General features: G+C 39.5%; 1 protein-coding gene across 1 annotated transcript; it reads right to left on the bottom strand.

Annotated features, from left to right (window-relative positions):
- Positions 1–548: 548 nt before the first annotated feature.
- On the bottom strand, positions 549–14,477 carry LOC108893384 (insulin-like). Its single transcript, XM_018691372.2, has 4 exons — positions 14,392–14,477; positions 1,788–1,926; positions 1,282–1,474; positions 549–956 (listed from the first exon to the last, which is right to left on the bottom strand). The coding sequence occupies exons 3-4, from the start codon at positions 1,460–1,462 to the stop codon at positions 790–792; spliced, it is 348 nt and encodes a 115-aa protein (XP_018546888.1). The 5' UTR covers positions 1,463–1,474; positions 1,788–1,926; positions 14,392–14,477; the 3' UTR covers positions 549–789.
- Positions 14,478–17,930: the final 3,453 nt, after the last annotated feature.

Here is a 17,930-nt window from a genome sequence, read left to right on the forward strand (position 1 = left end):
GGTGATTACTTCTTTATGGGGGGTGGGGGCTGCTAACACACACTGAGGACTGCTAACACACCAGCAATATTGTTGTCTAGCATAGCGCACTAAGCTAAAGACTGTTATATTACGCAGCATCTGAATCACAAAAATAAACACACTCTCAGTCCAGCAGCCCAGCTTGACTATGCACTTAATCTGTCTCTTTCCTTGCCATGCAGAAAGGTAGTCTAGAAAACAAAATAAATCTAGGATTTGAGGGGAAAAAAAAACCCTTAGGCCAAATTTAAAAAATTAGCCTACAATGCCATTTTGCTATTGGCTGCTCTTTTTTAGCTGCATTGTCACCATTTGCTGAGCTAGGCCCATGGATATGACTAATATTATGATAATGGATAGATGTGTCCCACCAGGCTGCCATACTACAGCTAAATGTGAACAGCATCATAAAATCAAGTCAATAAAATGATATATAAAGTCAACAGAAAGTATATAAGTATATAAAGTCAACATCAGTTACACAGAAAAAAGCAAACAAACAACAAAAAAATCTTAGGACCAGTCTCTCTTTCCCTACTACAGAACTTTATTTTTTAGGAAAAAATAATTTCACTAATTTATCAGCACTTCATTCCACAACAGTTGGCTTTGCAGAGAGGTTACACTGCTGCCAGTCTCCTGATGACCGCAGGAGACAGGGGAGAGGTTTCACATTCAGTTAGCCAAGATGATAAGCTATGCTAAGCAAGTCAAGGCACGGCAAACACAGGACAGACAGGACTAAGCACTGGTGGCTGAGCTGGCTGTTCAGTAGCAGTAGTTCTGCAGTTCAAAGATGCTGCAGGGTCTGTGGCAGCATTGCTCCACAATGCTTCGCTTCACCATCATCTCCATATGGTCCTGGGAGGCAAACTCGGTGACCCCATTCTCACCGCCCACTGATACTGCTCTGCCTTCCTTTGGAGGGACGAATTCTGATGGGACAGACAAGACACAGTCAAGGGCAAAAGTTATCATGCTGGTTTAAAGTTAGCATACACAAAGCTTAGAGGTTGCAGGATCATCAGATAATCTCCTGCCAAATATGCTAGTCTGAAAAGTTGCTTAAGGTCATGGTTAATACATATAGACAGAGATTAAGCTGGAGTGTAATGTGAAAAGTTCTTTGGAAGGAAGAGCCTTTTTGTTATTGTCTGGTCTCTATGTCCCTAAATCATTTCAGACATACTGTTATAAAATATAATGCATCTCAGTGGTATTGTATTGTGCTACTAAGTGTTTTGCAACTGGTAGTCTCACGCTGCACAGGGTTGTTGTCGCTCCTTGGCATGTAGAAAAAACCTCTTTCCCCACAGATGAAATAAAGGGCATCGACGAGGTGAGCGCCACACAGGTAATGTGTGGCAGTGGCTTGAGAGCCTGGGCACGACATGACCAGTAAGATCAGCAGAGAAGCAGTATGGAGCCACAGTGTCGCCATAATGGAGAAAAGCTGCCCACACAAGAATGAGGAAGTAGAAGCAGGAACGCTTAACAAAATGTTTTTCAAAACTAGTGAAAGGAAACAAGGAATGATCAAAAAAGGAGGTAGAATGGGAGGATGACAGAGGAGTAGAGGATGATAAAGATGATGGATGATAAGAGGAAGTCAAAGATAGAAATTGACAGAAAAAGACAGGAGAGGTGAAGGAAGAGTGCAGCTTTTTGAGAAAGAAAAGGAGGAGAAAATGGCTGGTAAATTATGGAAGAAAGAGATGGAGGAGTAAATAGAGAAGAAAGTGTCAAAGTAAGGATTAACAGCTCACCTTGAGTTGGAAGAGGAGCAGATGGATGAGGTGTGGAGGACCAGTATTAGGGTTGTAGAGAGCTGGGTCAGTGTGGAACTGTCCTCAGAAAGTCTTCTCTATTAATACTCCCACCACCACCACCTGGACACTCCCACCACTCAGTGTGTAAAGACAATGAACTGGCGTCAAAGTTGCCAGTCAGCAGACATTGTGTGACAGTTTAGTTCTGAATGACTGGTTTGCAGCAAAAAAAAAAAAAAAAAACATTACAGCACTTAGTAAAACAAACTGAACTAATGAGCCAACATGATCTGATTACCTCTCACTGGCAAATGCTGATCACCTGCTAGCCTTGTGTTATTTCTGCTCAGTGTGTCAAATGACGTGGCACTACTTTACACCGCAAGAATGTGCTGGACTTAAGTTTTAGGGGAAAGTTTTGTGATCAATCATTCATTTTAGAAATTGACTGCTTCAAATTACAAATGATTTTCAGTGTCTGCACTTTACATGCCTGCATTAAATGGACAGAGGTATGTAGAGAAGAAAATATCAAATGCTGCTAAACAATTCCTGCTCTTTCCTGGAAGGCATCATCAGTGATGTTGGGCACTTATGTTGGGCGATAAGTGGTTCACAGTTGATGTATACAAATCATCCCAAAGGTGTTAGTTGGGATTGAGCTCAGGTGAGGTCAGTCAAGTTCTTCCACATCAAACTGGGAAAACCATTTCTTTGTGAGCTCTCATTTCTGCCTGGTTATAAGCCAAAATATCATTTGATTTTGTAGAAATCTGTATATGAATTGCAAATAAGGATGTAGCCCATATCATTAAAATAAGACCCAGATCACTATCCCTCCCTCACCACACTTTGTAGTTGGTACACATGACATTCTCCTGGCCTTCACCAAACCCACTTTTGAACAATAGACTGGCAGACAGTGAGTCACTAAGCCCTTCAGTGTGGCCCATTCTACTTCAAAGGTTTGTCAGTGGAGATTATATGACAGTATTCTTTATTTTATGCACCTCTTAGTAATGGCTCTGGCTGATGTTGCAAAACTCATCATTTGATGGGGTGTCCACATTACATTTGCTCGCCACAGGATTAAAAAGTGAACCTCTTTGCAACATTTTATCAAACTCAGTAACCTCCAGTAAAATATCTGTATCTAGACCTATATTAGCCTTATTATTCCTGCAGTAACTTTTCACCTCACAGCCCATATCTTTACATAATCTTTGAGGGTTATTAAATGTTAATAGGGCATGAAATGCTAAAAACAATCAGTGATTATTTCAATGTTGCAGGGCCTGGAGCTTGTTGTCATCACTAAGCAGTAATGCAGGCACAAGAACGAACAAGTCTGACTGATAGAGACATAGATAGGTAGATAAACTCACACTGCATATGAGCTAGAATAATTGTAGGTAAAAACAGACCGAGGGAAGGTTTCTGAATTATCATTTTACCTGGATGGAGTGTAAACTGTGCAGTATTGTGGCAGATGCACTCTTTGGCTAACTGGTATATGAACTCTTTTTCCCTTCTTCATCATAGTATCAGTCATGCTGTAGGTAAGTACTATCCATATAAGTTTTTCTGCCATTGTTTTTGGATTACTGTCTCCAAGGACCCTAGATCCATCCAAGTGACTCTGCTAAGGCAGCAGCATCAAGCAGGACACTATAATATTGTAACTGACAGCACATCCTAAGGAGGATACACACTGCGGTAGCAAATATGGGTTGAGAATACATGAAATGTATTTTCAGACAATTAAAGTAAATACACTTCATTTGATAATAACTGAGGTGCTGATGACAGTTTAGGAATACTACTACATACAGAGGTGACTACCTACATAATAAGACCTTGGAATGCTTATTAACATGCGACGTGCGGACAGTACCTATGGTGCTTAAATGGTAGCGTGCAGTGAAGTATGACTGCAGAATGGCTGTGAGGTTTTAAGCTAGTCTTCTGCTGCTGAGGCAGGGGTCCATCATGGAGGTTAGCTGATGGTGCAGCGCTTGGTGAACCCTCGGAGCTCTCAGCAGGCTGCAAACTGCTAAGTCTTTGTTGTTCATGCGGGCAAAGTCATCGGTAGGATGTCGCTGGTGAAAGCAGCTTTTAGGTAATATGCTGAGGTATGTCATGTCATAACATATATGTGTGTGTATATATATATATATATATATATATATATATATAACTTAGTTTCTAGTATACCCGTGTAAACTCTCTCTACTCTCATGTGCCCTTTCTGTACCTTTCAAGGCACAGTGGTATTCTTTTCTGCCTCTTTCACATACAGAAACACTTTTATATTGAATGCTCCTGGTTTCTCATAGTAACAGCGGCCAATCTGCCTCTTATTTTGGTATGGTATTCCAGGTTCCAGTCCCTGTGGATTACCAATCACTTGTAGGTTGACTGTATCTGTTCTGTGTAAATTCTCTTGGTAGAGGTGGGAATTGAAGGCTTCTGGCCCTGATCTCTTTTTTCTTACTGATCCCACTTGCCCACCTGGAGGGCCTTGATGTTGTAGAAGGCACTTGGGGAGTCTAAAAAAAGAGGTAACTCATAGCTAGCCAGATCCAGTCTGAAAAGGCTTTGTAGTGCAAGAAGGTTACATCATCCATTTCAATGTAAACCCAGTCTGTGAATTACATACAGGGTTCCTGGTGAGACTCAGCAGGAGTCTGAAATAAAAAATGGTTCAGTATCAGCCTCTCAGCAGCAGCAGGTGTAAAAGGGGCAGTAGTCTTACAATAGTGCTGTTGGTTTTTAATGTACTAATGTAAAAGAGAGTATATGTTACAGAACAGTACCATTCCCACATCCCTTCTTTTTAACCATCCCAACACATACCTGGATCTCCAGACTGATCTAGGAAAAGAAAATACCAACATTTACCCCATCAATATATGACCAGGATATTCCATCTCTTTCAGCAATAGTAGTTAATAAAATGTGCCCCCACCATCCAAAGCAACAAACAAAACATAGGTGTCAACTAAGTAAATAATGTAAATGGTAAATGGACTGCACTTGTATGCTGCTTTTGTGCTGTAGCAGACAAGGCACTCATTCACATACAATGATGATGGTGGGGCTAACAAGGGCGTGGCCTGACCATTGGGAACAATTTGGAGTTCAGTGTCTTACTAAAGGGCAGTTCAACATGTGGATAGAAGGAGTTGGGGAACAAACCACCAACCTTGCAATTAATGGACCACCTGCTCCACCTCCTGAGCTGTAACTGCTGAGCATTATGTCTCATAGTGAGGAAGATGGATAACCTTGCTAAGGGGCGTCGCTCCCACCACAGACTAGGTTCAGTTTTAGTAAAGCAAATTTGTCTGAGTGTGACTACCCTGAAGAGATGGAATAGAGAAGCCCTCCTTGGAGCCTCCATCTCAAATTCAATACAAAGGCCAGAGCCCTCAAAGGTACAGCACGCACAGCATCAGCCAATCTGTATGTTAATGTGCATGGGCTATTTATATTCCCTGCTCAAGAGTACAACAGCAGTGATTTGATGCTGCTGTAACTGAAATTAAACACAACTGTTGGACTTGCTCTGTTAGTTAAGGGTAGGGCCCACATATTATACTCTACATGTGATGAATTTTACTTCACTAGTAAACATCAACAAATAATCCAAAAGGGCAACACTATCAAAACTAAGAGTACATCAGAATGAGGCAAAATGTTTCCACTTTCCTGTTCCTAGTGGAAAAAAGAAGGAAAAATGTAGATTGCATTGTATTCTCAAGAGAAATGATAAGAACAAAGGCACATATTAATGGATTTATTATCTCAACCTTACATTTTCTTCTTTTAGCCTTTTGGGTCATGTGTGTGTATGTGTCGGGAAGGCACAATGCGTGCTTCTCAGATGAGATAACACAGGCTGGAACATCTTTACTTTTTACTACGCAACTAAAAAAAAAGTTTTGAAAACATTATTTCAAGGACTCTTTGTGGAACTCTTTCTTTCATGCTTCCTTGCTATTTTGTGCTTTTGCACAAGCATCATGTTGAACTAGAGGGATTGTGCTGTAGCTACATTTGTGGCTTGCTAAATTACTTCCTAATACATTATGGATTACCTCACATTTCCAAACACCAACCAATCAATAATAAAGGGAAAACTGCTTTAGTTTCTCCTTAAAGAACATTCAACATTTAAAATTTAGTTTCCAAAATTTGGATTTTTAAAAAATATATCACAAACAACAAAATGACCTTTACTAATGAGAACTGAGGCAATGTCACTCCATATTAGAGAGCGATATTTCCTGCAACGCCTGACACTCACTGTAGAGAGGTTCTGTGTGATTTTCTTTTATCAAATACAATCTAACATTATCTTTGCACCTAGCAGTCTCTGGAGAGCATCAACATTTAAATTTCACAAGAACACGAATGGGGGAGAAGGTCACGGCCCATTGTATAGCTCCTGTGTAAGATTCTCAATATCTGCGATGATATTTATAGTGCACTACATGACATTTTCAAAAGCTACAATATTTGAATATTGGTCATGATAATCCTGCATTTTTTTGCTCTTCCTTTTTTGGGGCAACAAATAAAATCACAATGAACTTGCAAGGACTCGTGTAAATAGTTAAAATTACTGTATTGGATTTGATTTAATGTAAATTGTACAGATTATGTCTTTGTACAAAACTTCTTTGGCTCTGACTGAAAACTTTTCTACCTCAGAAGTTTTTATCCTTTCAATAAAATTGTAGGGGTGTAAAAGAAAGCCAGAGAGCTGGAGACAGGGGGTTGACAGTAAGCATTTATGACCATTGTTATTTCACCCACAACCAAGATGCACTCAGCACTTACCATGGTTTTATTCTGTTGCGGTGATTATTTTAAAAGCCTGTACAATATATAGACTGTGATTCATTGGGCTCTTCATGTTGCTTCTAGCACGACGCAAAGGACACTTTCCTTTCATTAGCCATAGCTGCTCACTTTACAGTATGTGAGCCACTTACAGAACTATTGTCAGTCTGTTTAGTCTTGCCTCATGAGCTCTTTTGTTAGCAAAGCTGGAATGATGTTGTTTGTATGAAAAGTATGGTGGCTTTACTCATATACATGACATTTCAGGCAATTAGCTGACATTTGTCCAGAGCAATGTGTGAGCTAGCAGCAGAGGTTCATTGATTTCATGTTGATGATGGAGAAATTAGATGTGGCTTAGATTGAGTGAGCCTCTGATTACAGAGCCTGAAGTAACAGCTTTGGGTTCAGTCTGGTAATCTTGCTTACTTTCTGCTTTGTTAAATGAAGCCGGGAGGTTCTTGTTGTCTAAGGGACACAGCAACACTATCTTAAAGATGACACTAACCTAAGTCTCTTTTCAAAAAGCAAGTGCATCAATAAATCAATATTGGCAATTTGCTGCTATGATTAGTATGGAGTGTACCAGGAACTCTGGGAAGGATACACAGTTCTCATTCAGAACACAGTCTTCATTTCATTATGCAGTGTTCAGTGGCAGTGCTGCCATACACAGCTCCCCAAGTTGTACCATGCAGTAATGTTGCATTCATTCGGGAACACAATGTTTTTCTCTGTGACGTGAGGTTTTTTGCAAAACTGCTCACACAAGAACAGCCATCTAAAAAACCCCAATAGACACACAAACACATGCAAACCAATGTCGAAGCCAATTGCACATTTAAAATAGACTGAAAATGGTAGATGCTATGAATAATGCACAGGCCTGAGCATAGGTAAGGAGTGATTTAAATGTATTACTTGTTACAAAGTGATTTGATACCATCGCATATTCTCTAAATTGCACATGTGCTCATACCTCTCGCATGCAGGCAGGCGTCTGAATAATTATGAGATATTATATGAAAATGTGAGCTGCAAGCAGCCCAAGGGAAAAAAGGGTAATGCTGGTGGAATTGTACTTAGCTGTGTTGTGGCAGCCATATTCAGTGGGTATGTGTTTTTCAGTATGCCATTGCGCTTGCACAACCTTCATAGCAGGGTTACTAAGTTTTATATGTTTGTGAAGTGTGCAAGTAAGTAATGAGAAAGTAACACCAGGCTCCTGAGGTGACTGATTAATCTGCTGTAATAGCGAGCACACTCTCCGTCTTTGGAATTTTGAAAGTGTCCAACACAAGACATAATTTGTAGTGAATATAGGAACAGGGCAAGGGAGAAATAAATGAAATAATTCTACTGCTTTTGTGCAGAAAACAAGCATGAAACACATTAAAGGGCCTATCATATTATAGGCCCTTTAATGTGTCAGTGTTTCATATTAGTATAGAAACAGACAAACTGCTGAAAAAGCTTGTTTCAACTCAGCCAGTGTCTGATGATTCCTTAGAAAGCATTTGTGGGAACATATGTTACTATCTATTTGTCCTTGTTCTGTTTGAGTAGAAAAGGTTAATTAGGCTATCTGAATTGAAAAAAAATTACTCTTTCTGTCTCCTCAATCAGAGAGTATTGCTTCATACACAGATATGTACACACATGTGGCCCTTATCAGTTTGCTATGTCTTAATGTCTTTGATACAGACTGCTAGTCAAGCTGAGATTTTGTTTTCATTAGCAAACAAAGAAAATATATGATAAACCCACAGGCATGTATGGAAATAAAGGGGAACTTGCATGTAGTGCGAGGCAGCTAATTAAAATGCATGCTGTTCATTACAAACCAATTTAAAAAGAAGACACATTTACAATTATGGCCACTTCTATGAAGACATAAAATGGCCCTGGGTCTGAGGTACTCCGAGGTGAAACAGCAATTTCAGTGAGCTTTCCATGTGATTACCTGTATTCAGCGCATAATAGCCCTCCAAGATGGCCAACTAATTAAACAACTGGCTTTAATACACTAGTAGCTCATCAATGTAGACCTCTAGCTAGTGGTGTTTTCACCAGATTTAAGTGTGATTTACTGTGAAGCTCAGTCCCTCAGATCAGTAAGTAAAGTTTAGGGTTTGCAGTACAGCACTACATACATGCAGACATTTTCCATTTTAAAGTTGCAAGCACAGACTAGTGTTAGTTATTCTGTTAGATGGCCAAGTGGTCTGTCAGTCTAAAAATTAAATAAGTAAAATACTAGAGCATGTGCAACTGAGGGACACAATTTGAAATATTCTATGAACAAGACTGATGCATAACTTTTAGTATCCCTTGGTTAGTACAAAATCCTATAGAAACCAAGAGATTAAAGCTTTTAATATTAGATGAGTGGTATATGGATGAGTAGTCTAATTCCTTCCAGTGTTAGCCTCTGCACACTTAAAATTTGAGTGTAGAATATTAATCAGAGGTTAAAGCATTCTTTCTCTCACATTGTCACAAGTTTGATGCAGTTAGGTTTGCAGACAGATTGCCTGTCAAGTTTGCTGTCAAGGACAGAATCTAACATGCCTTCAGTTTCTGACAATGAAAAAAATATTATATTAATCTAAGCTAGAACAGACTCAGCCTTACACAAAATGCATTTTGATGTGCATTTAAATCTCTCTTTATGACTAATTTATATTGCGACAAATTAAGCTATAAAAGAAAGAAAACTTTACAGCATGTGATTGTGATTGTGATAACTACAATTTCAAGACCATTGTTCTGAAATCCTTCTCTCCTCCTTCTTCTTTTCTCTCCTCTCACTCTGACTACTACGCGCTTGCAACGTTACTAGCTGGAACAATTAATTCCAGCAGTGTCCTGTCTGTTGCAATAACAGCTCAGTGATGTGCATGGTTTAAGATTTAATTACCCTTAGAGGTAAGAAGGTATGAAGAGAGTATTAGTGTGGATTTGTGTGTATGTGTGTGTGTGTGTGTGTGTGTGTGTGTGTGTGTGTGTGTGTGGGCTTGTGTTACTTTATTTGTGGGGTTTGAAAACCAGGGGCCCTGCTATACTTCTGTGGTCTGTCAGCTCTGTGGGAACCAAAATGCTGGACCCTACAAGTTTAAATCCCTGTTTGATAAGTTTGGTAAGGACTTGGTTTTAAGATTCGGGTCAGAATTAGGTGTAGGCTAGGCTTAGGGTAAGGGAAAGACTTAGGGTATTAGGGCTAGGCTTTCAGTTGTGATCATGAGGAGCTAGGGAATGCATTATGTCATGGGTCCCAACAAAGTTAGGTGTACAAGAAAGTGTGTGTGTGTGCCACATGCACTGCAAAGAGTCCAAGGTTATAATAAATGTAATGGGAGAGCATTTACTGTACACTTCAACAGTTTGTAGACCCCTACAGAATAATTTTGGACTTGTGAGAAGAAAATAGAGTTCAGGAATTAAATTACCTTACTTTGCCCCCTCTGTACTGGAGAGCATTCAAGGTTGCATTCTCCGATTCCACTGAATTATTTCCTCATACTGATTCAGGAACCATAAAGCTGTCTCTTGAAATCATTGTTGAGAGCCATGGTGGGAAACAGCAATAAGGTCGCTAGAGGAGCACAATATCGCCACGAACTGCTGAGTACATTGGTGCAAACACCACAAACCAAGCACCCACACACACATCACCAGAGGGATCTGACAGCAGAACCCTTGAGGCTCAAAATGTTGTTTAAGCAAACTACTGTTATTGAGTTTTGCATTGCTGTCATCCATATAATTTCTCCGTTTCTGAGCCACCCAAGATATTGTCTAATACAAGGTGCGGTGAAGTGTGTAATCCAAAGTCATAACACTTTGTGTTTCATGTACAGTGAAAAAACTTTAAAATTACATTTTTCTCATAGCTTGGGATATTGTTCCTTTTTGGAAAGTAACTCCAATGACTTACACAAAATTCATGAATAATTCCAACGCTGATTACAACTCCATTAAGTTAGTTACAATTAGAGCCTTTAAGAGGTTAACTCAGTTTCTGGTAACCAAGACCTGATCTGAGACCTGAGTAGGGCCAGTACCCAATTATAGAGTCCCATTTTACTGCTGTGGGTCTTAGGTCAATATATCTGAAGTCAAACAAAAATGAAATTAAGTTTGCATAGTTCTATCAGAACAGCATTTAGCTTTTTTTCTTTTGGTTGGTGTTGATGGTGGTTACACAAATAACCCTAGCTCAAAGCTCTTTAGCTAAGCTGTTGCTGTCCTTACCTACAGTTTACTAATGGTGTATTCAATTAGAACTGCAAACAAGTGCCTATGTCACGAATGTCCAGTAATCCACACACTCCAGACAATCAGAATCAGGAAATTTCAGTACCCATAGTGTGAATAGATGTATACCCTCTTAAAACACACATTGCTAGCAAAGGTAACATATTTTGTTTTTGGATATTTCACACTATATTTCACATACATGTGCTTTTCTGATGTGCAATATAGAGACACATGATCTAATATGTAATGTCTTAGATGGATGCTACTGAGTCATCTTCTGTGCTGATGTAGTATACTTTGTTTTTTGTTTTGTTTTTTAGATTTTTTTCTGACTGGCCTGGAACCTCATACTGCATTTGACACTGACTGAAAACTGTTTTTTATACTATGATGTTCCAGTTTTGTTTCCCAATAAAGAGTTGGGTAAATTGGAGTATATATTCCAATTCTGCATAGTATATATGAACTGTGCACATCGCTGTATAAAGTGATCTTGGCCAGGGCTCCAGTGTGAGTCATGTATTTGTCATGTCCTTGGACTGTGCTGCCTGAGTGGAAAAGTTGTGTTGTGTGGCTGTGAGTTGAAAGGCAGTGAGAACCCTTGAGCAGAAAATGCTGTAATAGATATGAGGGAGTGTGGGGCCTGAATACAATACTCATTTGGATGTGTATAAGTGTCTATATGTGTGCAGGTTTCTGTGTGCTTGTATGTGTATGCAAGTGTCTGCTTTCTTAGCAGAGACCAGCTGCTCACAACAGCTACATCAGTGGCTGTAGGCATATAATTCTTCACATCAGCAAGTCTTATAGATAGAAAATGGAAATGAAGAAAGCCCCTGGAACAGCATTTGTTACGCATCACATATGGGTGTGTGTCTTTATATACAAATGTTTCTTTATTTTTGAGAACTTTGGTAGCTATGAATTTAGACATCACAAGCCAATGCTACAGCTTTACACCTCTTTCTTATTGTGTCATTTAGTTTTCACAGCTGATAATGATGCATTATCAGGTAGAGTGCTGTGAAAATGAGCTGAAGAACATCTCGCTGGCAATGCTTTGAAAACTGCACTCTGGATCCTGCACTATTTGAAATGTAGTAATTAGATTTTTAAAAGACGACATTCCACTCAGCATATTTTGAGTACTCAAAACTCAGCCCCATAGACCTGTCAGTTTTTTTCCTGAGGAAGGTTTGGAATTCACTCCTGTGTGTAGAGTGGCCAGATCATAATGAACTCATGTACACGAAAGATAGCCCAGCGGGTGAGAGAGATGCCTCTGGAGTCACAAGAATCTGAAATTATTTGATCCTTGTCAAGTATCTTTGTTGTATTCTTTAGGTACTTGTCTTGCAGTCTGGATTGAAATTCACAACCTCTCTGCCTCATGCCAAACCTGATTCTCAACCAGCTTTCTGAGCTATAGCAACTCTCACACAGACAATAATTAGATATGGAAATTAGATGGGGGCCATCAGCTGAATCTCACTGTTCATTGGCATTATGATCACACATTCATACTCCCTGATGTGGACTGGGATTTTAACAAAAGCGATTGTGCATGGGCACTTTATTTACTTAGACTGTTTAGGACAGGATGTCTGAAATTTGGATTCAAAACAAAGTCAGAACCAGTTCCTGTAATTTTTTTCTAAGCAATTCCTTTCATTCTAATAGGCTGTCATCATCCAAACACGATAACCTTCTGTCTGTCTGTCTGTCTGTCACATGTTGGATATCATCACTTTCTGTGTCCTAAAATATTCTGTGATTGTAGTGGCTAATGTGGCAACTCAAGCTGTGTTCAGTGAGGTCATTTTGTGCGTGAGTTTGAATGGCGTATTGTTCCCACCCCCTCAAATGCATTGATCTGCAGGAGAGAAAAGCTGCAGGGAGACACATCATTTGCAAGTGTTGAAAGAACATTTTATTTAAATTCCTTGAAAGTGGCAGAATTATTTCTTCAACATCTACCATATATCAGACACCCACTTGAATTCTGCATGACATTGTCAGGTTCAGGCATTTTTGGCAAGGTGGTACCTATAATCCACCTTTGTGTCTATTAAACCTTTTCTACACTGCCCTTGTCTCCTTCACCACAAACAAAACAAAGTGAAAAGCAAGAAAGACAGTGCAAGGCCAAGAATTGTTAACTGGAGCTTGACCATTTGGGAAAAACCCAAGCAATTACCTTTCCAGGTGAGTAGGTAATTGGCAGCATAATGTGATAATTAGCTAGCTGCAGTGGAAATGTGTAGTGTTTCCCAAAAAGGAGGGAGTGTAATGTACAACTCTCTTGCCATTTCATAGAGCTCCAACACTTAATGATTCTCACAGTGTGTGTGTGAAGAATAATACCAGCTAAATGCTTTCATCAAAGGTGAACCTACTCACAAAAAGCACATATTTCAAGCAGTTTCAGGGCTTCTCGATCCATCCATATCCTTCCAAAATCCAGCACAAGCAAAAGCTAATTACTTCTGTCCATATGATGTTAATTTATAATGTCATTTTTTCAGCATTCATTACATTGTGTTTTTAGAGAGGAGGAAGTAACACCTTTCACTACCAAGCTCCCTCATGCCAGCTGATTTTCTTAATAGCATGTGAAATGGTGTTTGGTACACCTGGCACCTCCTGGATGGCCTCAAGCTGCAGTGTGGCTGGGCAATAACTCACACATGATTGGTCAGCATAAACAAGTAGAGCACTTGGGAGATCAGTCAAGATGCAGTCTCAGAAAAGCAAACACCTTAAAAACAGAGGAGGAGCAGAAGAGATTGGTGTGGGAGACTACAGTGTTAAGTCTATATGACAGGCTTGGTTTTTGGTCCATTTGGTTGGTGTTGTTTTGATGTTACACAATATAATGTCACCCCTCATATAGTACAAGCGACAACCATTACAAGAAGGGGCTTAAAATGTGTTGGCACTTTCATCAGGTGTACAGAAATGGTTCTGACTTGGCCACAGAGTGAAAACCGCTGTGTCTGGAAAAGGAAACTGGGCATGACATTGACTGTGCCACAATCAATCTAATTTGAGCCTCACTGTGGTGCAGAGTATACAGTGAGCTTTCTCTGAAGTCGGTAGCAAGAGGCTCAAAGTATCACTGCCTCCTGTTTGACATAAATGAATTGCTTTCACTTATGCCTTGGCAGTTCAGAAAATAAGATTTGTACTTCTCTTCTTGCTGGCCTCCTACAGATGAAAAAGTTTCTTTACAGTACACTGTGAAGGATTTGTAGAGTCATTCATATTAATAACCTGTCAACTGTATCCACTCACATTCAAAGGAGAACGAAAAAAGAGCAGCGTGATAATCAGACAAAACAAGGTTGTTATCCCTAACCATATCTTGGTATAAAAAGCAATTGGAATTCTGTTCCCCTGTTTGTTTTAAAGTGCTGGAACAGTCAGCCCCATTTAAAGGCCAGGACAGCTGATTGCAACGCCACCTGCACAGAGTGTGGGGAGGACTACTTACCGACGTCAGGTTCCATTTGCTGCATGGGCAGTGCTGGCAGGTTACGAGGATGGCTGACCTCAATAGTCAAATGGAGGGTGCAGGGAGAGCGGCTGCTTGTTCACTGGTGGTGCAGATCGCTACAAGTGGGTGAGCACACATCGTTTGATAAACACACACAGAGGCGACTGCAGACACAGGCCTGCTCGTGCAAATATTTGAGACCATGAACCAAGGACATGCTGCTGAATGCTAAAACACACAAAAGCCAAATTATTTCCCCCTCTCTCTAGCTTTTTATCAGTCTGCACAGCACAGTCACAGAAGAGCAAAATCCACAGAAATGAACACATGCATGTACAGATGTATGCAAAAGTTTGACCACTTCTGTGCATAATACACATTCTATTGATTTTTGAAGTAAAAAGGTAAATACAAACTTTTTATTTCATAAACTTAATGATAGAAAAAAGTACTCCTCTACTTGTGAAACACTTAAGTTCTTCAGAACTTCAGTAACTCATTAGGCTTTAATTGACTCATTAGGACTTGTGAGGCAGGTCAAGCATTGCCATTAAGAATCGTCAGTTAATGACATTTCCAGAGCCGATAAATCGTCTGACTCTTCAAACCTTGTGGTAACACTTAACAACCATGGGCTCTTGAAACTGACTGGGTGTCTGAAAGTGAAGTTAACTGTTGCCTTCAAAGCAGGAAAGACTATAGAAAAGATATCAAAGCACTTCTAGTTTGATGATGTCATGAAGAAATGGCAGTTAAGGGGAACAGTGGAAGTCAAAACAATATCTGGATGACCAAGAGAGATAAAACTGTACATCTGCTGAGCAGAAGGGCAAAGGACAATACTGTACTGTGAAATATGTGGTATAGGTACAAGTTAGGGGTAGCGCTGATGAGTTAACACATGCGCCTGACTGCACTTCCATAAAGTTGTCTTATCTTTATTCATAGGTAAAATCACACTATTTCAAGTGTACAATTTATCAAGCAGCGGAGCCATACAGCACACAGGCATGAAAAGGCATGATGAATGTCTAGCATGGACACAAACAGTTCCCTTAGTCTTTCCAATGGTAATTATAACAGCATAATAGGTCCCTGGAGACTCGTTGAAATTACTGGCTGGGACACATAGTGTCAACAAAACAATCATCTACCATAGATCAAGGGAATGAGACAAACTCCTCAAAGTCACGAGGTGTACTAGTCAAAGAAACACTGCCAGGCCAAAGACGAGGAGAAGAGGGAGGGAGAGGGTCAATACATATGTCTGAAATCATGAAAGCGGAACCAGAAATGTGAGTGAAATGTTAAATTTAATTGAACATCTTTAAAACTAAGAACTCTTTAAAAAAAACTATATATATATATATATATATATATATATATATATATATATATATATATATATATATATATATATATATATATATATTATCTCCATAAACAACTTTTGCTCAAACAGAGTCTGTATTTCTGAGTCCAGTGAAACTCTGAGGCACACAACCCAGGCATATGGAGGCTTTGAATCCAGAAATGTGAGTGAAATGTTAAATTTAATTGAACATCTAAAATATGATTATAATTCCCTAACAATTCTCCACTTGTTGGTACCACACCACTTAATAAAGCAAACTTAAGTGGAGCTATGCAGAACTCTTAAAAAAAAACTATACATATATATATATATATATATATATATATATACTATCTCCATAAACAACTTTTGCTCAAACAGAGTCTGTATTTCTGAGTCCAGTGAAACTCTGAGGCACACAACCCAGGCATATGGAGGACTTCCCATAACACTGACTGAAAATATAAAAGCTTTAAAAATTTAATGTGTGGTGTTTCTGAATACCACGACAGTGGACAACTGAATAATCCTCAGGACACAGTGGGCATTAGTGACTTTTTCCAAAGTCCTTCATTTCTTCCTGTGCCCCTCTTGTGGCTCTGTGGACATCATTAGGCTGACTGAGGGATGCCGGATAATTCCTGCATGTGCGTGTGTGTTTGTGTGTGTGTGTGTGTGTGTGTGTGTGTGTGTGTGTGGAAAAGAAGGCAAAAAGTCAAAAAAATAACAACAAGAATTGTCTATAGTACAGCTGTTTCATGAGGGATTTGATATAACGCTGTTGTGGTCAAGTTCACCAGTGTAATGGTCCCTAATTGATGACCAATTATCAGTCTTCTGTCACTGTGGTGCCTGACCTCTGCTGGGTAGTATCATTTCAGATACAGTAAGTGATTTTCGCACTTCATTTAGCACCAACAGGATAGGTGAGCGTGCACTAATGAGCACCATGGTGTAATGGCTCTCCCAGACAAAGCAGCATGTAGAAAAAAAGATGAGTTGTGTTGAAAAAAGTTTTGTGGTGACAACTACCCAAGATGGAAAAATGGCAGATTTAGCAAATTTGTTGATGACTTGAAAACACCAGTATTTCTTTATGACTTTGCCCTCTGTATACAGATATGTTGATGATAATCTATTTTCTGTTACATGGTGCAATTTCAGGTCAGTCAGGGATCAGAGAGGGAAAACTGTGATGACATTATTGTGGACTGAGCAATGTGTCTTTGCAATCTTGAAACCAACCTGTACTTGAAGGATAGGTGTGTAACTTTTACTGGTCTCTATTGGCAAAAATATTATATAATATAATAGTGTATAATCACCTAAAACTAATAATTGATGTGTTTCCATTCACTCAGAATAAGCCATTTATATCTATATAGGGAAAGAGTCCTCTTCCAGACTTAGAAAGGGTGAACAGATAGATATATAGATAGAACGGATATTCAGTTAATTGCAATCTGTGTTCTTTCTGCAATATGCCACTGAAGCCTACACACTGCTCATTTAATGCTACATTTGATCAAATGTAAATTACTATATAGGCGCTATTGTTTCTCTAGGTTTTGTTGCCATTGGCCAATTCTTTTATGTGATCTTTATTAAAACCATTGTTATTTTGGCACACTCAGAAATCCGTTTGCACTGCTAGAAATAAACAGTCCAAGGTGAAAGTCACTGCAGCACAGTGGCTCAGCTCTATTTGTTGATGCTGTTGGCTCCATTCGCTGGTGAGGTCTTTATCATCTGTGCCAGTACTTTTGCTGCTGGCTGGGTTCGTCTTTATGCTGCTGGCTAGGTGCTGGAAGGGGCAGCAATGCCTAACAGTTTGGTTGACCACCAGTCTGTTTGAAGTTGCCTCCCAGATGTTCTCCTGTAGTTTTTCAGTTTCTTGGGGTGAAACATTCTCATTTTAACCTGTTCTTTGGCAGCTTTTTTGGAGGCAGAAGATACCCAGTGTTGTGGCTTTGGCTGTTAATAAAACATTTTTTTAAATTCACCTTCAGTGAGCTGATTTCCAACATCTGACTGTCAGAACAATTTAAAACGTGTACTATTTACAAATACTTTAAACCTGGCACACAGATAAACTCAGACACAGTGTCACAGACAGTCTTTCAAGTCTCTTTCTATTCCTTGCATGGTTTCTGGTATTCTCCAGATACCATGCCATACATTA

Source organism: Lates calcarifer, linkage group LG20 (genome assembly GCF_001640805.2).
Source record: "Lates calcarifer isolate ASB-BC8 linkage group LG20, TLL_Latcal_v3, whole genome shotgun sequence".
Taxonomy (NCBI): Eukaryota; Metazoa; Chordata; class Actinopteri; family Centropomidae; genus Lates; species Lates calcarifer.